Source organism: Heterodontus francisci, chromosome 8 (assembly GCF_036365525.1).
Source record: "Heterodontus francisci isolate sHetFra1 chromosome 8, sHetFra1.hap1, whole genome shotgun sequence".
NCBI classification, from domain to species: domain Eukaryota; kingdom Metazoa; phylum Chordata; class Chondrichthyes; order Heterodontiformes; family Heterodontidae; genus Heterodontus; species Heterodontus francisci.
In genome coordinates this window covers 77,833,323-77,860,118 of record NC_090378.1, presented here as the reverse complement: position 1 = coordinate 77,860,118, position 26,796 = coordinate 77,833,323, and the positions used below count along the sequence as shown (strand labels likewise).

Genomic DNA, 26,796 nt, shown 5'->3' with positions numbered 1-26,796 from the left:
TATTTAGTGCAAAATATATTTATTGTACATTTATAGTTCTAGTGTAACTGGAGTTTTAATGAGCTTTATAACTTATTTGCGGTTTTCTCTTTTGCCATCCAGTGTCTCCAAAAATTCCTGGCGTTGACATTCAAGGCACTCCAGAAGATGTCACTGTCATTTTGAATAGCCCTACCTCCCTTGTGTGTGAGGCTCAATCATACCCTCCTGCAACTATCACTTGGCTCAAAGATGGAGCACCCTTTGACTCTAACAAAAATGTTCAGATTCATCCAGGTAAATATAAAAACATTATAACCAAGCGGAAAATAAATTCATGTTAAGTTTTATGAATATGATGTCACAGACACCATGAAAATTAGATGGGTTAAAATAACAATCACTTTAAGCGCTAAATATCATCTCCAGCTTTCTTAGCAGGCAAGGAGAAGTAAGTATTTATAACTTTCTGTCTTTGAATAATATTGAGGAACAAGCTTTTAACCAATGGTACAAAAACACAAAATGCTGAAAATACTCAGCAGGTCAGGCAGCATCTGTGGAGAGAAATGCAGGGCTGGATTTCTTCCCAGCCCGACACGGGCTCCATGGCGGTGGGAGATGGGGGGCGGGGAGGGCGCGAAAATTGACACAGCAGCGGCTATCACGGAACCCGACGCTGGGATTGTCAGGCCCGATCTTCACAACGACAGGGAAGGTCTGGGACGCCCCTCTGCCACTGTGCGACGGGACCCAACTTAGGAAATTTAAATGCAGAAACATGAATTAAAATATAAACTGCAGCAATCTTACCTTCAGTTCCCAATCCTCGATGCAATGTGCGGCACTCATGCACCTTCACTTTCCCGTCCAGGGAAAGCTGCGCCATTGAGGTGGGGAAGGGATGAACTCTGCACTCTGATGGGGAGGGGAGTGAACTCTGCACTCAGATAGGTGAGGGGGGTGAACCCTGCACTCTGATGGAGAGGGGGGTGAACCCTGCACTCTGATGGAGCGGGGGGTGAACTCTGCACTCAGATAGGTGAGGGGGAGGGGGTGAACCCTGCACTCTGATAGGTGGGGGGGGGAGGGGGTGAACTCTGCACTCTGATGGGTGGGGGGGAAAGGGTGAACTCTGCTCTCTGATGGGTGGCAGGGAAGGGGTGAACTCTGCACTCTGATAGGTGGGGGGGAAAGGGTGAACTCTGCACTCTGATGGGTAGCAGGGAAGGGGTGAACTCTGCTCTCTGATGGGTAGCACAGAAGAGGTGAACTCTGCACTCTGATGGGTAGCAGGGAAGGGGTGAACTCTGCTCTGATGGGTAGCAGGGAAGGGGTGAACTCTGCTCTCTGATGGGTAGCACAGAAGGGGTGAACTCTGCACTCTGATGGGTGGGGGGGATAGGGTGAACTCTGCTCTGATGGGTAGCAGGGAAAGGGTGACCTCTGCTCTCTGATGGGTAGCATGGAAGGGGTGATCTCTACACTCTGATAGGTGGGGGGGGAAAGGGTGAACTCTGCACTCTGATGGGTAGCACAGAAGGGGTGAACTCTGTACTCTGATGGGTGGGGGGGATAGGGTGAACTCTGCACTCTGATGGGTTGCAGAGAAGGGGTGAACTCTGCTCTCTGATGGGTAGCAGGGAAGGGGTGAACTCTGCTCCCTGATGGGTAGCAGGGAAGGGGTGAACTCTGCTCTCTGATGGGTAGCACGGAAGGGGTGAACTCTGCACTCTGATAGGTGGGGGGAGGGGGGGAAAGGGTGAACTTTGCTCTCTGATGGGTAGCAGGGAAGGGGTGAACTCTGCTCTCTGGTGGGTAGGAGGGAAAGGGTGAACTCTGCTCTCCGATGGGTGGGGGGGGGGTGTTGAACTCTGCACTCTGATGAGTAGCAGGGAAGGGGTGAACTCTACACACTGATGGGTAGTGGGGGGAAGGGGTGAACTCTGCACTCTGATAGGTAGCAGGGAAGGGGTGAACTCTACACACTGATGGGTAGTGGGGGGAAGGGGTGAACTCTGCACTCTGATGGGTAGCGGGGGGAAGGGGTGAACTCTGCACTCTGACGGGTAGCAGTGAAGGGGTGAACTCTACACACTGATGGGTAGTGGGGGGAAGGGGTGAACTCTGCACTCTGATAGGTAGCAGGGAAGGGGTGAACTCTACACACTGATGGGTAGTGGGGGGAAGGGGTGAACTCTGCACTCTGATGGGTGGGGGGGAAAGGGGTGAACCCTGCACTCTGATGGACTGGAGGGGAAGAGGTGAACTCTGCATTCTGATGGGTGGGGGGGAAAGGGGTGAACCCTGCACTCTGATTGACTGGAGGGGAAGAGGTGAACTCTGCATTCTGATGGGTGGGGGGGAAAGGGGTGAACCCTGCACTCTGATGGACTGGAGGGGAAGAGGTGAACGCTGCATTCTGATGGGTAGCAGGGTAGGGGTGAACTCTGCACTCTGATGGGTAGCAGGGAAGGGGTGAACCCTGCACTCTGATGGACGGGAGGGGAAGAGGTGAACTCTGCATTCTGATGGGTAGCAGGGAAGGGGTGAACGCTGCACTCTGATGGGTGAGGGGAAGGGGTGAACTCTGCACTCTAATGGGTGGGGGGAAGGGGTGAACTCTGCACTCTGATGGGTGGGGGGAAGGGGTGAACGCAGTACTGTGATGGGCGGAGGGTAAGGGGTGAACTCTGCTCTCTGATGGGTGGGGAGCGAAGGGTTGAACTCTGCACTCTGATGGGGGAAGAGGTGAACTCGGCACTATTATGGGTAGGTGGGTAGGGAAAGGGTGAACTCCTCACTCTGACGGGGGAAGGGGTGAACTCTGAACTCTGATGGGTGGGAGGGTAGCGGGTGAACTCTGCACTCTGACGGAGGAAGGGGTGAACTCTGCACTCTGATGGGGAAAGCAGTGAACTCTGCATTCTGATGGAGGAAGGAGTGAACTCTGGACTCTGATGGGGAAAGCGGTGAACTCTGCATTCTGATGGGGGAAGGGGTGAACTCTGCACTCTGATGGGGAAAGCGTTGAACTCTGCATTCTGATGGGGGAAGGGGTGAACTCTGCACTCTGATGGGTGGGGGGGGAAGGGGTGAACTCTGCACTCTGATGGGGAAAGCGGTGAACTCTGCACTCTGACGGAGGAAGGGGTGAACACTGCACTCTGATGGGGGAAGGGGTGAACTCGGTACTATTATGGGTAGGTGGGTAGGGAAAGGGTGAACTCTTCACTCTGACGGGGGAAGGGGTGAACTCTGAACTCTGATGGGTTGGAGGGTAGCGGGTGAACTCTGCACTCTGATGGAGGAAAGGGTGAACTCTGCACTCTGATGGGGAAAGCGGTGAACTCTGCATTCTGATGGGGGAAGGAGTGAACTCTGCACTCTGATGGGGGACGGGGTGAACTCTGCACTCTGATGGATAGGGGGGGAAAGGGGTGAACTCTGCATTATGGTGTACTGTTTACAGGGCTGGCAGCCTTTTAAAATTGGCACCAGCACCTGCTCCTTCAACAGGTGACGCCATGAACTGCATCACCTAGGCCGTCCCTGCCATGTGACTGGGGGAGGGCGGCAGCCGTGAATATGTAAAATGTCCTAGATCTCGTGGGGGATGGCTTTCGACTACAAAGTTCAGCCCAAAGAGTTAACATTTCAGGTCTGTGTGACTTTTCATCTGAACTGAAACGTTAACTCTGTTTTTCTCTCCGCTGATGCTGCCTGATCTGCTGAGTATTTCCAGCATTTTCTTTTTTTTTTCAGATTTCCAGCATCTGCAGTATTTTGCTTTTGTTTAACCAGTGGTAGTTTGGCTCTGTTGGTAATACTCACCAAAGAGTTACAAAGTATTACCTTTTTGACTTCAACACTTAATCTAGGCTGCCACTCTAGTTATGCATTGTTAACAATGGCCTCTTACAAATGAGATAAGGCCCCATTTGGCTGCTGTAGTAGTTTAGATGAATATTAAAGGCTCTATGGCACTTACATATTTTTATTTGGGGTCATCCAAGTGGACCATAATGGTTTTTCCCTGGTCCTGTAAATTTCCTAAGAATTAAGGTCAGATGAAAGTGGAACCAAAATACAAAATTGGTTTCAAAACAAGTGAAACTGTCATCACATATTAGGTCTTAATTTTCCAGTAATGGCTATAAGATAATATGAAAGAATAAGGTTGACATATTTCATAGTAAAACAGTTGCTGGACTGTAGCAAAATCCCAGAGCAACAGGTTGATATTCTGCAGAAAAGAATTTGACAGAAACAACCAGATAAGATGTATCCTTGTACTATATTACAGAAAGGATTTGTATGAAAAAGGTTGGCTTCTGTATCAAGATATCACAAAATTAATACAGGCTTTAAGCAGAAATGTAGTGAAGATCCAGCTCAACTGAGATTCAGTTGCAATAAAAGATTTTAATATTTATTGTGTGTGTATTTGACAACAAGTTGCATTCATAAAGCACCTTTAGGATAGAAAAATATCCGAAGGCACTTTACAGACCTTAATCAGATACAAATGGATGCAGACCTAAAGAACACGATATTAGGACAGCTGACCAAAAGATTGGTCAAAAGGATGGGTTTTGAGGAGGGACTTAAAGGAAGAGAGGGAGGTGAAGAGGTTTATGGAGGAAATTCCAGAGCATAGGACCTAGACAGCTGAAGGTACAGTCATCAATCATGGGTCAAAGGAAGGAGGTGATGTACAAGAAGCCAGAGTCAGAGGACTGCAGAGTCTGGGTGAGAGTTGGAGGGCTGTGGGAGATTACGAAGATGGCGAGGGCACGGCACAGAAGGGATTGAAACATGACTGACCATATTAAATTGAAGGTATTTGGGGTCGTAGAGTCAGTGTAGATCTGTGAGGATAGGGCAGATGGGTGAGTGGGAGTTGGCCTGGAATTGGCAGTGGGCAGCAGTGTTTTGGATGTGCTGAAGGTTATGCAGAGTGCAAGATGGAAAGCTGGCCAGAACAAATTGCAGTAGTCGAGTCTGAAGGTGACAAAGGCATGGATGTGCATTTTGGCAGCAGATGGCTGAGGCAGGGTCAGAAGCAAGTGATGTTATGGACGTAGACATAGTGGGTTTTCATGTTCGGGAGGATATGGGGTCTGAAGCTCGGGATTGAATAGGATGCCAAGGTTGCTAACATTCTGACTTAATCTCAGAAATGGTTGGAGAGGAGGACGGAATCAGTAGCAAGGGTATGAAATTTATGGTGGGGACCGGAAACGATAGCTTTGGTCTTCCCAATTTTTATCTGGAGGAAATTGCAGCTTATCTCGGATTAAATGTTGGCAGCAGTCTCACAACACAGAGACAGTGGAGAAGTTGAGAGAGGTGATGAGGAAACAGAACAGGATTTGTCAGTGTGCATTTGGAAGTTTAACCCATGTCTTTAAACAATGTAAGCTAAGGTTTGATACCATAAAATGTAAGTAATAGTTTTCTTAAATAATAGTGAGGATTACCTGGATATGGTTTACTGTAATCCAAAGCCTCCAGTGACAAAAACCATCATTCAAATGGAGAGAGCTGAGTTCATCTATATATTGAGAAGGATAAGATTGATAACCAAATAATGTGTCAGGACTGTCCATTAAAGCATTGATTTGATAAGCTTTTGTCCAAAGCCTATCTCTACAGCAAATGGTGGGAATACTCTCCTTTATTGATCCAGAAGATTGTTTTAGAAGCTATTTAATTTCTTTTGGCAGGTCTTGGTTTGGCTTATTAAACAAACTTTAATAGAACCTTTGGTACTTGATCTTGGATTTCAGATAGCTTTTCTGGAAACTTGGTATTCAACAAAGCTGTCTTGCCTAAAAATGGGTGGAGGCTAAATTCTATAGCCCTAATAAATGGGCATGGGATCACGATGCACGATTACCCCTGCTTGTTGATTGCAATGCAGGCAGTATGCCAACTTCATACTGTCTGCTCATTTCAACGACTTCAGCATTCAACCACCACTAACTCTGCTGTTGATTGGCTGGACACAATAACAGGGTGCTAATATCGGGGACACCACTCAAGCTAGCCTGCACCTCTTAAAGTGGAAGTGCATTGTGGCTGCAGCAGTTGCTGGGAATTGTGCAGGAAGTGAATCTGACCTGGAAAACATTCAAGAATGGCGCAACATGTTTTCGGCTGCTGCATTAGAGAGCTTGATGAAGGAGATAGAAAGGAGAAGAGACAGCCTGCATCCACGTGGGAGAAGGAGGCCCTCCAGAATCTCGGTCAGAAGGCAATGAGAGCAGATAGCCGTGGAGGTCGATGCCAGGAGTTGAGTTTGAGAACCTGGATGCAGTGCGTTATAGACACGTGGTGAGATATGGGAACTTCCCATTGTTCAACTCCCACTTGACCGCAGCAAGTGTGTTTTGTTAGTACAGTTTAATCCCTTTGTGTTTTATTTGTCAAATAAACAGACAGTGACAGGTTTTCTTGTAGGTTTAAAACTGAAAGTCAATTGTTTATTGATCGCTATGCCTTATCCCGAAATTGTTGCACTGCGTCCATTCACGCATTCACTCGCACACATGCGCGCGCGCGCACACACACACAAACAGACACACAAGAAGAGACAGATAGAGAGGAAAAAAGGGGTAAGAGATTATAAGTGGGGGGTAGATTTCAGGGGATGTCACGATAAACCTGTTGAATACTCTTGTAAGTCTAGTTCTCGTTGATTGTAGGCCTGAGCTGTTTGTAGATTTCTCTCTTGGTTGAAAGTTCAGTTGAAGACAGTTGATCACTTCTAGTTCACTGCTGTATAAAGTGTAGATGTATAATTCTACAGCATGATCTGTTCCTTCTGGTTTGCTGGAAACAAGCTTCTTGGATGCTGCTTTCTGGATGTCTTTCTTGTGATTTCTCTCTCTCGCTCTCTCTCTCTCTCTCTCTCTCTTGGCTGCCTTTTAAGGTAAAGATGTGTTATATTTCATCTCTGAGTAGGAGACGCTTTGGTCTGTCCCCATGGTGATCGGACAATGGCCCAGGACTTTGCTACTTCACACCTTCTTTGTTTCAGAAGAACCCATTCAATTCTAGAATATTTTAGGACGGTGTAGGATGGGTGCAGTTGACACCTTTCAGCTTTGAAAATTTTCCTTTGTCCCTGTCAGACATTTGGAATATACAAAGGCCAAGTCCTTTTCCATCAGTGGCCATTTTGCAGCATTGTTCACTTTTTAAAAGAATGGTCCATTTTTTAAAAGACAAAGTCAGTTCTGATAACTCTTCAGTTTTTGTCCATAAGTTTTGTATCATTGCACTTCTTGTGTGCATGACAAGGCCCTTAAAAAGTTCAATAACCTCACGTGAGTGGTCAAGGTCAGTGAATGCATATTCAAATTCCATATCCCACCAACTGCACCATTAGCCTCAGTCACTGCTCAATTCGACACACCTCCATCACTTACCTACCATCAATCTTGTGGACCCAACCATGATGCAGCATCTGATGGCCAATGTTGCAACTTCCATTACAGCACAAGGAGCAGCCAGACGTCTGAGTGCTGCAGTGGAAGCTGTTCCAACAGATTACTGGGATTGCTGAGGTGCTGCTTGGTGAGTGGCAGTAGTTCCATCGAGCACGAACCTGCTGCCCTCTTTCAGGAAGGCAGAAAGTTGTTCTCCCGCCTCTTCCACTCTACCAGTGTCCTTGTTGTTGCCTGACATCCTGCCAGCCCAGGCTCCTTCCTCCCACGCCACAATGGTGCGGTCTGAAGTCTGGACCTCTAGGTCCAGAGCTGCTCAAGGTCATTCTCCAGGGCCATCTGCAATCTCCTCTGCTGAAAATCAGCAGCCTTTTACCAGCCATGCTGCAGCCACTGGGGCACTAGGACTAGCAAATAAACACAGAAGACAGGCACTAAAGGAAAGCACATGGATAATTACACTTGTATGCAAGATAGAATGATTTAATTCTTTTATTTAGTTTGAAAATGCATTAATGATGACTTTGGTTTTGCATTGTGGCCAAGTGGATGCTGTGATGGTCAGTGACAGAGGGACTATAAGGTGTGGGATTGTTGGTGAATGGGGGTTGCAGTTACTGGTATCACTCTTGGATGAGTTCTTCATGGACAGCCTGGACAGAAAGGGACTATGCTCCCTTCCTCTTCTTCCTCCTCGTCGTGCTCCTGCTTCTCAGCGCTCGCTGTACAGCTGGTGGCAAGTGCTGTCCCATCATGATGTCTAGGTTGTGCAGCTTGCAGCAGACCACCACAAATCTTGGCACCCACTCTTCCCAGAGTTAATTGTAAATAATTGGGTGTTTAATTGTATTCAGGTGGTGGGTGTTAACTGGGGATTCACCCATATTCACTTTTCAGAGCAGGCCGAAACTGGTGGATGGATTGGAGGTCCATGATATGTAATGCGTGCCTCTGTAAATAAAAACTTGTAAGTGTATAAAGACTTGGCTCCAGTTCTATCCTTCACCACTTGACTATCTGAGTTGTAACACCGAGCACAGCAGGGTTCCCTCAAAACAGTTCAGGCAGCAAAAGCATTGTTTCAGCCATGCCAATGGTCTCCTCTGTCACATTTCATATGGCAGCATTGCTTTCATTGTATGCACATGTGGGTTGTGCACCAGAGTTAGTGATAGCACTGTCACCCAGTAGCCACCCTTTGGTTTGCCATGGTAGGTCAGATGCAACTGGCAGAGCAGACTGCCACAGAATGAAGGCATCACGACTGCTGCCAAAATACTGGGCATTAACCTGTATGATTCACTGCATATGGTCACACACCAGCCGAAAGTTGAGGGAATGGATTCCCTTTGGGCTCCAGTATAGGGCAGAGTTGACACACAGCGCCCACAAAGCAATGTGTGTCCAGCCAACGGCACCCTGCACCATGGGAAAACCTGCAATCCTAATGAAACTAGGTGCTTGCTCCCTCTATTTCTCTCTGGCAAGAGAGAATAAGTAGAGAGCTTCAGTGACCTCCCTAATGCAACAGTGAATGGCAAACTGTGAGATACTGCAAATGTCTCTAGTTCCAACCTGGAAGGAGCCAGGCACATAAAGGTTCATGGCTACGGTCATCTTCATAGCCACTGGCAATGCAATCCTTGCCCTGCTGTGAGGTTACAATTGTGTCTAACGGGTGGCAATTTTTACTGAGTACCTCATTGGCGAAGCACAGACATCTGACGCACTGTTCTTCTCTGAGCTTGAGATAGGAGAATTGCTTCCTAAAGACCCTGGTTGATCCGGCCTCCAGCTGAGAGCCTTGCTCCTCCCTCCTCCTCCCTCTTCCAGCAGCTTGTTCTACTCTGCGTGGCCTCTGTTCATTCTTCAAGTCAAGCTGTATTCCAAAGGGAATGTCTGCTAGTGCCCCATGTCTCAGAGCAATTGATTTGTGCAGAAGCCTTTAACTCAGCAAAAACTCTTTCAGCATCTGCCACACCACTCCCTGTAGACTTACACAACTTGAGACAACTATACAAAGCACCAAACTCTTGTAGAATTGTAGCACAAGCTAGAAGAAATCAATCAGAAAGCAACACATTCAGTATTTGATCCTTTTAAATAGCACTGGTGTGGGGTGGGTCCTCCCTACAACTAAGCATGTGTTCAGCTGTGCAAGTTTAAAAGAAGGCATTGGCTAAAGTGTTGAGCTACAAAATGGTACAGCTGATGTCAAATCAGCATTGCACACTGAGATGTCATGAAATGGTCACTCTGCATACTTCCAGCAGACATTCATTGTGTGTGCACCTAATACCTTTACCAATATGGCATTTGCCAGGATTCGTCCCACAAGTGTGCACATACCCCAGACACCATTTTGGGCCTCTAAGGCCACTCATAACACCCAAAAAAATGGGGGAAAATGTCCAATCTTTCGCTCCTATGTCTTTTCAAGTGGAAGGGTGGATCTAATGTTAGCAACAAATTCCAATTTTATATTAAAACAAAAATTTAGTGAAGAAGCCTAGAAATGTTAATATTTTTGAAGCCTATAAATTTGAGTTGTAAAAATATTCTGATCTCAATATTCTTCAAGACTGTTGTGTATTCACAGAGTAAATCTACATGAGGTCTTTACTGGGCGCCATGTTGGAACTTTATTTACATCTCCCAACAGAGAGGGCAGCAGAGAGGCAGTATGGCAGTATACAAATGCTTAGCTATCACAGTACAATCAGTCAGTTCAATACAGTACTCTACATTCCCTCCCCACTCAAAAAAAACTTATGCATTAAAATGGTACTTGTACATAATGACCCAGAATACAATAACAATACTCTGAAATTTAACAGGTTGGGTTGCATACTTCTTGTTACTGTAATCACAACTCAACTTCTATAACCAATATTTCCAGAGTAATTTACATGTTAAAAATATTGTTTTTCCTTAACACTAGTATGTCTTGAACAAAAATATCATTATTTGACAAAAAGAAATGAAAAGAATAACTTATTTCTTCTTCCTTCCTACATACTTTCAATTGACCTATCAGGCTTCTTTCTCTTTCTGTCTGGGTATCTTCTTCCATTTCCATTAGCTTGGCTTTGCTCTCCCAACATCTCAGACTGTGTCAACCCTGAACTTTGACTTTGATTACCAACTCCACTTAATGGTTGGGATTGTGAAATTGAATGATCAGTCTTAATCAAAGAGCCTGACTCACTTTGCTTGACTGGTGAATTCTGTGATATCAGCAAACTTCCAGTTTCTTTGTGACTTTCACTTTCGTTCTGACTTGCTCTTGGGACTGTAGGAACTTGGACTATAGGAGATTTATCATGCTCTCCCTTTGATAGATTTCCTCTTTCAAGCAAATGATCTACATGACACTGACGGAGTCTCTCTCCAATCCTCAGTCAATATGTGAATGCATTTAGTCTTTTTATAACAATTAAAAACACATACTTCTCCTCATCACCTCGATGGTTCTTCACCATGACCTTCTGACCCGCACTGAACTCTCTAATTTTCATGCCTCGTGTATTATGACTCATCTTCACTCGGTCTTGCTCTTCTCTTAGTTTGCTCATAATGTCAGGCTTAAGCAAACTAAACCTTGTCCTAGGAGCGAGTTTAAACACTAACTCATAAGGTGACCAATCTGTTGTAGACTGTGTGGTTAGTCTGTAAGAGAACAGAAAATGTTCTAGACTGTGTCGAAGAGAAACAGGAACATTACTGCCAAGCTTATCACCTAGCAAATACTTTTGCTAAAGACCTCTTCACAATTTGTACACTTGTTTCTGCAGCACCATTCGTGCTGGGTGGTACGGAGGTATTAGAGTGTGTTTGACGCCATTCTTATTCAGAAATATTTCAAACTCTTCACATAAACTATGAGCCATTATCTGACACCAACACCTCTGGTAATCCATAAATTGCAAACCAGCTTCTCAAAACCTCAATAGTTTTGGCACTTGTGGTATTGGGCATAAGCTCAACATTTATCCACTTGCTATTGCTATCGACCAAAACAAAATACTCTTTACCTTCCACTTCAAAGAATCAACATGTACTCGTTCCCACTGTTTTCTTGTGTTTGACCATGGAATAAAAGGAACCTTGGTTGGATCATTTCTCATTCTGAGACACACTTCAAAACTTTTCACCAATTCTTCAATATCTCTATCTGCCTTTGGATACAAAAAATAGTTTCTTACTACTGCTTTCATATGGACTAGTTGATGAACTTCCTCTAACAATCTCTCCCTAAACCTTGGTGGAATAATTACTGTTAACCTTGAATGAAGTGGACAGTCCTTACCCATTAGGTCATTGGTGGAGCTTTTACAGTCCAATTTTAACAAATATTCAACCTTCTTGAAGATACGTAATACAAATCATATTACACTTAATATACACGTAAAATCAGTATACCATTAGGGACATTACTTCATCTTGACTGCATATAGTATATATACACTTTCAATATACAAAACTCTTAGCATAATTTAATTCTCCAGTATGAATCGCAGATTGTCTTAAGTAGAGAAAATATGATTAAGAGGGAATGAGCCCTATGCCCTTAAAATAATGAGAAGCAGACATAACGTAGTGGACATAAATAGAAAATGAACAAACCTCAAGCAAGGCTAGAAATTTGGGAAAGAGTACGGCTTATATAGAAAAGCCAGTTGTTTAAAAAGAGCTGGACACTTATCTTAATAACAGGATTGAAGAATAAACAGATTTTTTTGCGATGGACAAGAAAGGTTCTTGTGCTGCTGTGAATATGGATGATTTCTCTGTGGCATACAAAAGGTCAGAGCCTCATATTGTCTGTAGTAAGGCGGGATGAACTTCCTGCAGTTTTCTTTGATTACTTTAGGGGACATGCAGATGGTTCACAGAAACACATCAGTGAATTTTGTCTGTGATTGTTTGCCTCTCTTAGGAGATGGAAAGAGTTGAGTACAGGTTTCCCAGCCACTGCGATTGTCAAAGGGGGCAAAAGAGTGTCCAATGAGAGTCAGGAATTAGAGCTCCAACTTCACCTCACTGCTAACTTCAGACTCCCACTTCAGGACTGCTTCTGACAGTCTCTTATGCTTACAACTTATCGATACAGCTTGTGATGAGGCAAGCTATACATAGGGGTCAATTTCAACCCTACCTGCCCTGTTGAAACTGGGTGGAAAGTCGGTTAAAATCAGTGAGTTTAATTACCAGCCCTAGAGCAATAAGCAGTAAGGTTCTGATGAAGGGTCACTGACCTGAAACGTTAACTCTGTTTCTCTCTCCACAGATGTTGCCAGACCTGCTGAGTATTTCCAGCATTTCTTGTTTTTATTTCAGATTTCCAGCATCTGCAGTATTTTGCTTCTATTTTAAGGAACTGATCTTTCCCAATTTTAACCATCTCTACTGAGCAGACGGCAGGACATCCTCCCAGCTGCCAGGTTCCTTTTCTACATATACATATCATGTCCCAATGATGTCATTGTGGCCCAACTGCAATTTTAAATGGATAGCCTGCGTGGGAAGCCGCAGTAGCCTTTCCTCTAGGTGAAGGCAACGGGAAGATCACCTGAGCCAGAAGTGACACAAACAGATAATTTGTTTTACTTTCCTTGTAGGGCCAGGAAGAGTAGATGTACTCTTCTGAACTACAGAAGGAAAGTTTAGGTGTCCCTGCCGCAGATTTGTTCCCCCAACTTCACAATCACAAAATTCTAGTAAGACAGCCCTGGCAGCTGATCCCACAAGCCAGCTGGTGTTGGTGGGAAATAGGTCAGTAGGATGTTGGCCGGTGAGATTTAAATGTGGCTTGGGAATTAATATAGCCCAGATCTCATTTCAAGAGCAGCAAGTGAGTTACTAGTTCCAACTGCCACCTACCCACCCTAAACCTTGCCCGTACTTAAAATCAGGGCCACAGTCCACAGAGTGGATGAGATTGATGGGTTAAATATTCTATTTTTCATCCATAATTTCTTGCATTCTAGATGTCACTATATATTGATAGCTTGTCCATTCCCACAGTATAACATTCATACGGTGCAAATTCTAATTTCATTGAGTCAGTTTTTGCTCACCATTAAACTCTGACTAGATTAACTTTCACATAAAATCATTTTTAAAACTGTCATGGAACTAGATCTTTTATGTTGCATGCATATTAAAAAAACTCAGTCACATTTCTACCTATATCTCAGTACCAGGGTGCCATTATTAGATCAAGATTCTAAAGCTCAAGACTCCACTCAAACCTTCATGAACAATTTTCAGTAAATTTAAGGCGGGGAGATTTAGACATAGTGAAATTGTAACCCTGTGTTTTATAAATGTGCTCGTAATTGTTATGACCTCAGTGAGACTATTCACATTAAAATATGAGATATGAACCCCAGACCAATTTAAAGAATTACATGACAAGAGTTTATGTTTTAACTCTTTGATTATAACAACTAAACTAAAAGAAACCCCCATTAACTAAATAGTACTTTGTAAGTAGATGATACCCCAAATTACAAAGAAAGATGTTTACTTATTAAAATACTTGAAAACCTCACATCATACTTACATGTTACACAGAGCTTTTTGATGGCAAAATTCTTGTGGTTAAAAGTCCCAAACTCCTCCCAGTTGCAATGGGTTGGATCTCCCAAACCTTTTCAAAAATCAGTGTCCTCTTTGCTCACTTCTCCCAGCACTTACGACCTGGATATCTGTGAATAAGGTGATTCCCAGTGATCCTGCTGGTCATAGAGAGATACAGCACTGAACCAGGCCCTTTGGCCCACCAAGTCTGTGCTGACCAACAGCCACCCATTTATACTAATCCTACATTAATCCCATATTCCCTACCATATCCCCAACATTCTCCTACCACCTACTTACACTAGGGGCAATTTACAATGGCCAATTTACCTATCAACCTTAGATGTGGGAGGAAACCAGAGCACCCAGTGGAAACCCACACAGTCACAGGGAGAACTTGTAAACTCCACACAGGCGGTACCCAGAACTGAACCTGGGTCGCTGGAGCTGTGAGGCTGCAGTGCTAACCACTGTGCCACCCCAAGCCTTCTACTTCTGTGCAAGCTTCAACTTTCAAAACAGGTTCAAGTCTATGCAGCCTTTTGCTGTATGAGGCTTCCAAGAGCAAGTAGCTTCTCTCTCTTTTTCTTAATGCTGTAACCACTGGTTGTCTTCCATACAACCTGCTCTCAGGCTGCAACCATTGGGTTCCCTTCTTACAGTCTGCCTTGAAGCCACAGTTGTTGGTTTCCTCTCTTACAGATTGTCTGCCATGAGAAAATTTGTTAAATTTATCTGGACTCAAAAGGCAATATCTTATTGTCCTGTTCCAATATGCAAAGTCCAAAAGCCTGGTTTCATAGAGCCAGCTGAGTCTTCCATTGTTCCCAGGTGTTAACAGCTGCTTGGTACATTTGCATCTTCAGAATCACTGACCCCCTGGTTTACGACCTGATAGTCTGGGAGGGTGAAACCCATTGTTATTCAGGTGTTACCCCTGCAGTCTATTTTTTTTCAAAAGAAAGGCTTTGATCTATCTTGTCCTTTAGCAGAGTGGATGTGAGGTTACCTGACCTTCCGGACTTTATCTTAAACTTTTTTAAAATCTCCATGTTTAAAATGTAATCATGTTACAAAATCCAGCATTCATAACATAATCTTCCCACAAAGTCTCAAAATGAAGAAACTGCTGATGATCTTCTGCCCTGGAAATCTTTATTATGCTTTGGAAGTATTGATATACTCATAATTCAATACACACTGCACATCCAGTGGCAGATTAGAAATATTATTAAACTTTTTTTTAGTAAACTGAAAGACTATCCAATTTGAACATCTCCAGTACGTTTTGTGATTTTCTAACTGCGATGTCATCATTCATTGGAACTGATATAAGAACAGGGAGCAGAAGAAAGCTCATACCTAACTTAGACTAAGCCAAGTCAAACATTGTAGTTAAGTAATACACTCAATCGTAATATCTATCCCAAAGGTATTGATATAAATCAAAACTGTAATTACTAAGAAAGCTAAAAGATTGTCATGGGCAGAGCTTGTGTGCCACTATCCTCAGAAGATAACAGAATAGGGACAGACCTTGTGTGAAGTCAAAACTGAAATGTTGCAGGGGAAAGCATAAATGGAAGAGAGACAAAGGGCACACAGCTGGGAGAGTTGACAGCAGGAGGAGCATGATATGTTTTTTGGCACCAGTAACCTCCTTGATCATGATGATTAACTGAATGGTGAGTCGCCAACCAGTTGATATCATAATCAAACACTAATCATTTCACGTGATTATGATTGAATGAGATTGCATAATAATGTGATCAACTGGCAGGAATTCTAATGAATTTGGACTTCAAATATGGAGCACGTGAGTTCAGGTCCCACTTTGGCTAATGTTGAGACTTTGCAGATCTCACTTCACAAGTTTCATTGATGGTGTAAATTCAACTAACTCTGTTTCACTTTTCCTTCCTAACTTCAGGGGGCCGAACTCTTCAGATTCTGAATGCCCAGGAAAAGGACGCAGGAAGATACACTTGTATTGCTACTAATGAAGCTGGTGAAACACTAAAGAATTATGAAGTAAAAGTATACAGTAAGTGCTTTCAGTGTTATTTAGTTATTCTGAAATTCTGTGAAATGTCTAATAGATTAGCAATTGCTCCATTTAATTAGTCAGTTAATGGAGAATATTGGTGCTAAGTCCACTTTAATCAGAAGTCCTGGAAAGTAATGGTTTGCTGTTATTTTTTATTTGCATAGTCCCTCCTACTATCAACAAAGCTGATGTTCCAGGTTTTGGTCTGTCACCTAAAGAAATTAAGATCAAAGTAAACAACAGCCTGACTCTTGAGTGTGAGTCTCACGCAATCCCAGCAGCTATCCTTCGCTGGTACAAAGATGGGCAGGTGTGTTTAGTCCTCCATGTACAATATCGAATGAACAGTTGAAGTAACACAGTTGTGTTGTGGGATAAGATGATTCTGATACAACTTGCATTGTCAAAAGTTAACCATTCATGTGTCACAGTGAACACTAGCAGATAATGGAAGCTATACCAATTCAGAGAATTCCAACTGGAGAAGGGATTGAATTGCCATTTTGTAAAGAGCAAATGTGCCTAAACTATATTTAAAAAAGGAATTCTTATGGTTTCTTATAATCTGAATGTCCAAACAAATGTATTCCTCTTTCTTTCTGAATATCTTTGAAAAGCTTTGAGGAATCTGACAAGCTGGCTGGGAATTGATGTTTGACATTTGAGACAGTATGGGATATTGCTCTGAATAGCAACTGAAGGATGGCATATAACCAATGAATACTAATGTTCTATAATAATATCAAACTGGGCTTCTGGCCATCCTTCCAGCACAGTGGCGCAGTGGTTAGCACTGCAGCCTCACAGCTCCAGCAACCTGGGTTCAGTTCTGGGTGCAGAGTTTGCAAGTTCTCCCTGTGACCGTGTGGGTTTCCACCGGGTGCTCCGGTTTCCTCCCACAGCCAAAGACTTGCAGGTTGATAGATAAATTGGCCATTGTAAATTGCCCCTAGTATAGGTAGGTGGTAGGGGAATTGAGGGAAGGTGGGGATGTGGTAGGAATATGGGATTAATGTAGGATTAGTATAAATGGGTGGTTGATGGTTGGCACAGACTCAGTGGGCCGAAGGGACTGTTTCAGTGCTGTATCTCTAAACAAACAAACAAATAACCTGCTGGAATCCTGACCCAGTTTTTTCAGTCAGGGGTCATCACAACTGCATGGTGAGTTCCTCTCAGAATTCCCACTACCAAGATTCCCATTGCCCATGCCCAGCTAAGAAATCCTGGCAGTGCTGCAGAACTGGAATCTAGACAGTTAAAAGGATAGAAGCTCCCCAGTGGTAAGAAAATCACCATCTTGGTAGGCTGCAGAGGTTGGGTTGGAGGTGGAGGAGGCAGTCACAAGGTTCTCTCCCACCACTGGTGGAATCCACTGTCATTACCACTGGTTTCTGGGCTTACCACCACCTTCTCCATAGTGCCCCAGGAAGTAAGTTGGGCAGACAAAAGGGAAATCCACTGGGGATCTGGGTCTTGCACTCCTGCATTAGCAGATGGAGAAATAGAGCCAGCAGTGGTCCCAGCAGAGGTGGAAAACCTTGGTTGGTTGTTGACCTACTGTCTAAATGTTTCATTATTATCCACCACAATCACATCTGAGTTTTCATAAGATTGCATAAAGAAATCCAAGTCAGGGAGTTAATAAGTATGTAGATCAGTTTAGGTGAAATTGGATAAATATTGAAAGCAGTGTAAGATACATAGCTATGGGTTGGGAAAGAAGTAGTAGGATTAGTTTTGGATTCATCTAGCAAAGAGTCGGTATGCGAGGGAGAATGGCTCCCTTTTGTGCTGTAAACTTCCATGGTTCTGTTGATTAGATTACTATTTTGAAGTCATCCCCAGGTATCTCTTATATTTAATGAGTGAGAGATTACAAATTGTATATTAAGTTGCCAGCACAGGATGCTCTTGTGTTCTCAATGATTCAGTTAATAGTTTGGTGGATTATTAAAGTGGCACATGAACACATCGCCAGAGTTACCATTCTACTGCAGGGAAGTGAACATGCTGATGTCAGAAAAGGACATGTTCTAGTATGGGTATAATGCCATTACAGTCACATTGTCTGACCTCAGACATCCAGAATGGCCACTTCGGTGAGGTAATGAGGGCATTTGCAGCCCATAGAACCATATTAGCAAGGGTCAGCATCTTCAGAGAAGGAGGAAGGAAAAAACCTTTGATTAAACTATGGTCAATGGCATCAGTTTCCTTCTGACTAGTGCATTTATCTGTTCAGATGTCAGTAAGAAGTTCAGGTCAGTCTTCCCAAAGTGTACACTTTCTATGATTATTACTATAAAGTAAATGAAGATTGAAAGCTTTGTATTTTCATGGGAAGAAAACAACTCTTTGTACTCCTAGCCTCTCAAGAAAGATGATCATATCACGATCACAGCAAATGGCCATATCATTCAAATCAAGAATACACAGATTTCGGATACAGGACGATATACCTGTGTTGCCACGAATATTGCTGGAGAGGATGAGAAAGACTATGATGTAAATGTTCAAGGTTAGATTGCATTATTGGCTTATACCTGTAAGTAGTTTGTGACACAGCCATCTTTTGAAGGGCCCTTGTTTCAAAACAAATCTGCCAGATAGACAAGCTGGGATGATCCATAACTCTTGGTCCTGCCAACCACACAGCTAACAAAGAATTCAACCAAGTCTTTAACAGTATGAGTCAAATCTACAACAGTAGGTAAGAAGTCAATGCTTAATCTCCAAAACACTGTGGTTGTGCTATGGTTTAGACTGACATCTGTATAAACAGATAAAAGATCTGGCAGTCTTGCACTTAGCTTGGGTGGATCTAGTTCCCTCTGACTTCACCTTGTTATATTATCTATTACACAAAACATATAAAAACTAATTCGAATGATTTTTTCCCTTATAATTTCAGATTTTTTAAGTAAATGTCTGTGTATGTAATTCTGTTCAGTATTCTGTTAGACAGCCTATACCAGAACTACCTTTTACATATATTAGATGCTGAGCCTGTTCTATAATTGCTCTTATGCTGTGCCTTTTGTTCTACAGCAATTGCATTCTTATAATGCGATATGTTTTTAAAAAACATATTTTGTATCTCATGACTATTCTTTTAATCCTTTGTTTAGTTCCACCAAGTTTTGAGAAGCCAGTATATATTCGCGATACAAAGGGTGGTGCACTGGAGGGAAGCAGAAGTGTTGAATTTAAGGATGTAGTCATTAACAACCCCATCTCCCTGTACTGTGAGACCAATGCTGTTCCACCACCATCTCTCACTTGGTACAAAGATGGCAAACTGTTGACATCTAGTGACAAAGTTTTGATACTGCCAGGTATGAACAAATTTTGCTGCCTAGATGGAAGAAAATTGTTTGTAATGTGAAGTCACTGATAGCAATAGTCAATCAAACTCTGCAGGTTAACTCTTGTACCATGGAGTATTTAGTTACAGATCATTCATGCTAGAAATTAATTTTCTGATATATGGGGATATAACCATTGCTTTACCTCATTGCTTTACCCCATAGCTGCATGGGAAGGTGCCTGAAGGTTAGCTAGAAGTATGAGTGAAAAAATAGGGAGACGTCCCTGCAGAAAGTGCCGAGGGGAGTGGAAGATGATGTGCTTGGTGGTGGGATCATGTTGTAGGTGGCATAAATGACAAAAGGCATAACTTACAGTGGCAGCGCAGCATCTCACAGTTACAGCTCCAGCTCCAGGTTCCAGCAGCATCAAACATTCCTCATTCTCATCAATTTATTTTTCCAACTTTTAGCTGACTTTGCAATACCTCATTAATAGGTACAATTGAACCATTTCTTAGAATGCATACCTTATCCTGGTCAGCACACATTTCTGAAGATTTGGAAGTATCTGTGGTGTGAATATTCAGGCATTTCCTATCAATAATGGAGCTGTCACAAATATTTATGAATTTGGGATGTTTTATTATCTTAAAAACAATTCTTAGTCACAGCCTGCAGGAACAGCAAAATTAATGAGTTTTAAAATTCTCTATTATTTCATGTATTAATGCTGTATTCAGATAGAATTTACTTGTTCTGTAATGTACGCCAAGCTCTTAATAACCTTTTTAATATGCTGTAGAACTCCAAAATAGTTCTTCTCACCCAATACCCCTGCTTCTAGCTAGCCTTCCTGTATTTTCCCATGCAGCTACAGCAGAAGTAACACCATTTGATTTATCTCCTCTCATGTCATTTGTCTAGGGTGACGAACACTTCTTCTATCCGAGACAGCAATTTATATGCACTTCCTCCAATCTAATATACTGTATTCACTGTTCATATGGGGGTCTCTTCTAGCTTAGAGAGATCAAAACCAGATTTAGGTGAAGAGTTTGCCAAACATCTCTGTTTTGACCACATGTGTGATCTGGGCCTCCCTGCCTGTTAGTCTGTTTATTCTCTCTTCACAATGACAGACCGACTGTGCATTTCAGCATTTGTCTCTTTTCATTTCAGACTTTCTGCATCTGCAACTTTTATTTTCACATCTTTTCAATTTCCCAATTTTTTGACTTTTCTTTGTGTGGGCTTCTCCCTTTTTTATCATCTTAGATATTTACACATTCTTTTGTTCTTTGAGATGAGCTAACTTTTTATATCATCTAAGATATTTCCAGTGTGCATTTTACAGCTCTTTCAACTCAGTAGCCTAAACAATATATATTTTGTACCCGAAATCAGTAAAACAGATCATAAGTTCATTTGCTTCTTGCTGTTTGTGGGATCGTGCTGTTTACAAATGGCGACTGTATTTCCCTGCATTACATGAGTGACCACATGTAGCGAGTGGTTAGGGTCTGGAATACACTGCCTGAGAATGTGGTGGACATAGATTCAATCAAGGCCTTCAAAAGAGAACTGGATAATTTCTGAAGAGAAGAAATTTGTAGGGCTGGGGGAAAAGGCAGGGGACTGAGACGAGGTGGATTGCTCTTGCAGAGAGCTGGCACAGATATGATGGGCCGAAATGCCTTCTTCTGAGTTGTAACCATTGTATGATTCAATGGCCGGGATTTTATGGCCGCCAGGAGTGGGCTAGGAGGTGGGGTGGGGTGGGGGGGGTGCATAAAATAGAGTCAGAGGTGGGGGATGCTGTCTTCATCGCCTATCTGCCCCTGTTGCTATTTCACCAGTGGCAGGGTAGTTGGCAGGTGGCCTCTCTGCCCTTAGGCCAGTTGATACCCTTGAGTGGCCAAGTAATGGTCACGTAAGGGCCTCTTCCCACCACCGCTGGTATTTTACCAGTGGCGGATGGCCACTTTGTCACCTCAGGAGGCCACCAAGTAATACTGGCAGCCTCCTTGCGGGTTGAAGGGGGCCCTTCATGATTGGACACCCTGTGCCCCACGGAGGGCCCCCCAGCAGCACAGGCCGCTCCCGCTAAAACTACCCCTCGCCCTGTTTTCTGGCCCACCCACACCGCGCCAGGGCCTAGCCGATTGTCCCTGGCGAGGCCCGACCCCCACTTACGTCTTTGAACCTTTGCCCCTCTTCTTGCTAGATGCAGTCCCAGCAGTGGCCACCGTTCCCGGTGGCACCGTTTGGACTGAAGTGGTGCCGTGCCTCTGATTGACCGGAAGCTCTTGGAGGCAGAACATCCTGCCTCAGAGGGGCGTTAGCCCCGATTTCTTCCATCTAAGGACCTGGGCCACACAAAATAGCAGCGTGGCTTGCAGGCCTGATGGAGGCAGGCTCTCCCCTGACTTTTCAGCTGATGGGCGTGGCCACCACCTCCTCATGCTTCTATGATTTCAAAAGTACTTCAGTAGCTGTGAAGAACTTTTGGAGTGCCTTGAGTCACGAAAGGTGCAATGTAAATACAAGTTTTTCTTTCATTCGCTTCTTTTTGTGTGGTTCAGTTGGTAGCACTTTCGCCTTTGCACGAGCAGGTTCTGGGTTCAAGTCCCACTCCAGGACTAGAGCACAAAAATCAAGGCTGACACTGCAGCACAGTATTGAGGGAGTGCTGCACTGTCAGAGCTGCTGTCTTTCAGATGAGATGTTGAACTGAGACCCTGTCTGCCCTCTCAGGTGAATGTCAAAGACCTTCTGACACTATTTTGATGAAGGGCAGGGGAGTTATCCCTGGTGGCCTGGCCAATAGTTATCCTCAATCAACATCACAAAAACAAATTATCTGATCATTATCACATTGCTGTTTGTAGGAGCTTTCTGTGCAATTTGGCTGCCACTTTTCCTACATTACAGTAGTGCTACACTTCAAAAAGTACTTCATTGGCTGTAAAGCACAGTGAGACTTTTGGTGCTCTTGAAATGTGCTATATAAATGCAGTTTTTTTTTTTGCTTTTTTGTGATTGGAGTATCTTTCTTTGTCTTGCTTTTCCAGTCCTATCAAAATGGCTGCTATCTTTTTGTTTTCAATAATCAACATTAGGATGGTCAAGCATTTCTTGCCCTGTTTGCATCTTCTCTGCACTTTTGACTTCCCACTTCAAGTCAGCACTCATCTTCCGCCTTCCTCTCAATTTGAGTTTATTCTCTTTTTCCCTTTCCCCCTCCAGTCCAAGCTGGTACACTTTTCCCCATTGGTCTCCCTGTTCAAATTGGCTCTGTTACCCTTCTCCCTTTAATTACAGAGTGGCAGTCAACTATTCCCTTCCAATTTCAAACTGTTCCTCCTCCCATTTTTACAATGGCATTGTTGTTTTCATCCCCTCAACCCTACCAATTCCATGCAGGCACTGTTCCCCTTTTGCCTAATTTTACACTAGCAAAAGAATTCCTGTCCCCATAAAATGAGCCAGTGTTACATCCTCGTGGCAGGTTGAACTTTGATGCATCATCAAAGCTATGCTGGGATTCCACAGTACCAGAAAATCCAGGCTCCTTACTCTATATTATACTCTATAAGGAAATACGTGACAATGTTATTCTGTACTGATAACTTGCAGTCTTAATTTAATGTAATTTCAGTTCTACTTTTAACAGTCATTAACATCGGCTTCATTTTGTTGAAATCATTGCTCTGAGTGCACGTTTTACACTCCAGATGTCACATTTTGTGTAAAACATCAACACATCACAGTTGCATAATCTTAGAAAATAAAGAAAGCAAGTCATTTCCATGTCTGTTTTCTGACTTTGAGATAACTGTGTCTCTCCCTAAGGAGAAGAGTCAAGCACCTGCCTTCAACATGATCCCACTACCAAGCATATCTTCCCCTTCCCTCTCCGCTTTCTGCAGGAACTGCTGCCTATTTTTTCACTCTACCACTCCTACTTCCAGCTAACTTTCCTCTTGAGAAATTTCTAACAATAATTAGCCTCTGATTTACCTTGGGACCTATTTAAACTTCTTCCCCAAATGCAACACCTAAATAGTGACCTAGGGATTGGAGGAGGGAGGTGTGTCTTAACAGATAAATATCACAAATGCACTCTACAGCCCAGGAAACTTGTGAGTAGTGTCACAGGAGATCCATTGTCTTTATAAAGTATGAGTTGATGTCCTGACTGTAATGTTTGATTGATCTGGGTTTGATTGTATTAGTCTGTCCACTTATCTGTGTTCTACCAAACAAAGACTGTTCTGAGAAGACATTTGCTGAGATCTGGTAAAACTGAGGTATTTTAAAGTGCTGTAAATAAACCAGTTGGAGACTTAGTACAAGTGTGATATCTGCATTTGTCTGAGATAAATGAGATATACATAATATAACCAGCAACCAGGAGTAAACATAACACCAACTTATGATATCATTTGAATTCCTTTTGGTATTCTAGTATTAGATTGAAAACAATATGTCCTTCAAGCCTAGACATTCAAATATGTAAATTTGTGCTCATTATCCATTAGGAGGACGTGTGCTACAAATTCCCAGAGTGCAAACAGAGGATGCTGGGAGCTATACGTGTGTGGCTATGAATGAAGCAGGCGAGGATTCTATTCAGTATGAACTGAGAGTTATGAGTAAGTATTGTGGGCGCAACCAAACAGTGAATTTTGTGGTAGAATAATTTTCAAGTTTATGAATTACATGTCTTAAAAAATTAGCTGAATCTCTTTTCCCCCCTCCACCCTTGTTCACAATCATCAGCACAAGTTATGTTGCTGAATAAACTGTACTTTGCAATGAACTGGACACAACTCACTGCTGACAATCAGAATCTTGCTATTTTATTGGTTATTAGAAATTCCAAATGTGTAACTAGAATTTGGTTAACCCTGCTCAATCTCAGATTACAATGTCAGCTGAACTGCTGTCTTGGGAACTGAGTGCAACTCATTCATTATATTAAGTAAAGAAAACTGATGATTTTTCATTGCTGTAGTTTGGTATTACAGACAAAAGGTTCAAAAGGATATTAGTAAGCAATTCCTAACACCATTGCACTTTTCCATCTAGCTCCTCCTACCATTAAAGGGGCTGATACTGATTTACCAGAAGAAGTCTTTGTGCTGATAAACAAGACTGCCATGTTGGACTGTATGGTCCGTGGAACTCCCACTCCCAAAATCTCCTGGCTGAAGGACGGGCAGCCGCTGAAAGCAGACGATATCCACAAACCCCTGTCCAATGGACGAACTCTTCAGGTGTGGACCCCAAGATTATTAGTGCTTATGTTTAATGGGGCATTGTTAAGATGGGCCATTCATAATCAAGAACTCATCCAACATTTCTTCTATCTAAATATTTTCACCATGTTTTAAATACTTCATAAAAACAGGCTGTTGAAGAAGTTGCAGAAGGCACATGAGGTACTTTCAAGGAAATGTCCAGCATGAACAATGTAATAACTTGGCCTGTTGCTAGCAATCAGCAGATGGCTTGCCTCACCAACTGAAAACAGTAGTAGATATAAAATCACTGAACATTAAAATCTACTGATGATCCTGAAATTACTTTTCCCTGCTTGCAAGATATTTTACATTGATTTCATGAAGATATTTAATTTTATGTCATGATTTTGCTAATTCTCTTACTTAAAGTCAACCAGATCAAAGCAGTAAACATGGAGACTGTGGATGATGTCAGTAAAATGGATTGCAATGTCTGTTTGTTAAAGAGTACAGCAAATGTGCATGAGTTACTTTACAAATAAAGAGAACAATTAAAATTTCAGATAAAACTGGACAGAATCCTTCCCCAAAGGCTCAGTGGATGAATGCACTCTCTTGTGTGGAGTGGAGTCCTACAGACCAGCGTGGGCCAAGTCTGCTCCTTTGCAGCTGGAGTAGCAGTAGGCTTTCATAATTGGCCTGTCTGTCCCTGAGCTAGGGAGGGAAAAACAAGCCAGGTTTACAGCCAGTAACTCCTGTTGAAAAGAGAGTGTATGTAGACACTAGGTCATGGCAGGCTCAGACTTGGCCTAAGTGCCCTTCGCAATCAATTAGCCTGCTGATATTCTCCGTCTTGGTCCACAGTGCATTGGAAACAAACCTTAGCATAAGTCAGCACCTTTCCAACAGGACGGGAGAAAATTGTAAGGGAGAAATGTTGGACAGAGTATCAAATATTAAATTGTAATGTTATATACATATTGCTGAAACGTAATGTTATTGCCCAGAATATAAAGTAACTTGTAAAGCAAAACAGTGTTTAAATTTTGTGACTGGGCATTTCTCTGTCATTGTAAAAGTTATTAAGATTCCATTCTTACTCTCACTAACAGATCCTCAATGCTCAAGTGTCAGATACAGGCAGATATGTTTGTGTCGCAGAAAATGTAGCTGGAAACACAGAAAAATATTTCAACTTAAATGTCCACGGTGAGTGACTTTGTTGTTAGTAGACAGCAATTTCATGTGTTGCATTGGGAAAATCAGAAACCCCAAGAAATCTGCTCTGAAGATATTCCACATTACCACCAATGCCACGGAAAGCAGATAAATAAGAAAAGACTAAATTAGCCCCTGACTGTTACATTTTGATCTGAGGTATAAGATTTATTGTTGTTAAAGAGAAAAACCCTTTCTTTAAAAAAGTTTTAAAAATGTATATTAATTTTGTGTTTCACAGTGCCTCCTAGTATCATGGGCATCAACCCAGAGAACATGACTGTTGTAGTAAACAACTTTATCTCTTTGACATGTGAGGCCACGGCTTTACCACCACCAAGCCTCAGTTGGCTGAAGGATGGGAAACCTCTACAGTCCAACACCAACATTCTTATTTTGCCTGGTAAGAAACTGGTTCATTTTATGCGGTTTTCTTTCGAATCTTCACTTGACAGTCAACTTGATGGTCTTTATGGGTGAGGTATTAGCACGGTGCACTCACCACTATTAGTAATATCTACCACTCAACTCAACACACTGTGCATTCTTGCAAATTAGGATCACTTCACAATTGTGCTGTACACACTGTCTTTGGTGTTTATATAGAATTTGATTATTCAAGGGAAATTCAGCCCTACTTGAAAATGATAAAATGCAAACATTTACTTTCAGGGATCAAGCCTGTGTTTCCTAAACAGAAGTTGGCAGTTCACATATTTGGAAGGCTAATACTCCCAGGATGGAGTCAACATGTATTGATGCAGCAAGGACTGGCTTTATTCATATTCCATTGTACATCGTTGCTCATATCTAATATTTTGGATGGGAGTCACAATACTTGTGGGATGTTTTCCATTCCCTGCTGCTTTTTCCTTACTGTTCCTAACCCTGTCCAAATTTACTCATGAATACTGTTGATTGCCTAAGGTGTTCTGTACTAAGTGTGGAGTCATCCA

The 26,796-nt window shown here is 42.8% G+C and overlaps 1 protein-coding gene across 2 annotated transcripts in view; it reads left to right on the top strand.

Annotated features, from left to right (window-relative positions):
- Window positions 1-26,796, top strand: part of hmcn1 (hemicentin 1) — a 740,737-nt gene that overhangs the window by 518,810 nt on the left and 195,131 nt on the right. For both annotated transcript variants that reach the window (XM_068037415.1, XM_068037414.1), the window contains exons 50-58: window positions 103-276; window positions 15,949-16,062; window positions 16,230-16,375; window positions 18,436-18,586; window positions 19,197-19,403; window positions 23,918-24,031; window positions 24,468-24,655; window positions 25,735-25,831; window positions 26,082-26,243. In XM_068037415.1, coding sequence (XP_067893516.1) covers window positions 103-276; window positions 15,949-16,062; window positions 16,230-16,375; window positions 18,436-18,586; window positions 19,197-19,403; window positions 23,918-24,031; window positions 24,468-24,655; window positions 25,735-25,831; window positions 26,082-26,243 — 1,353 coding nt within the window. The remainder of the gene's footprint in view (window positions 1-102; window positions 277-15,948; window positions 16,063-16,229; window positions 16,376-18,435; window positions 18,587-19,196; window positions 19,404-23,917; window positions 24,032-24,467; window positions 24,656-25,734; window positions 25,832-26,081; window positions 26,244-26,796) is intronic.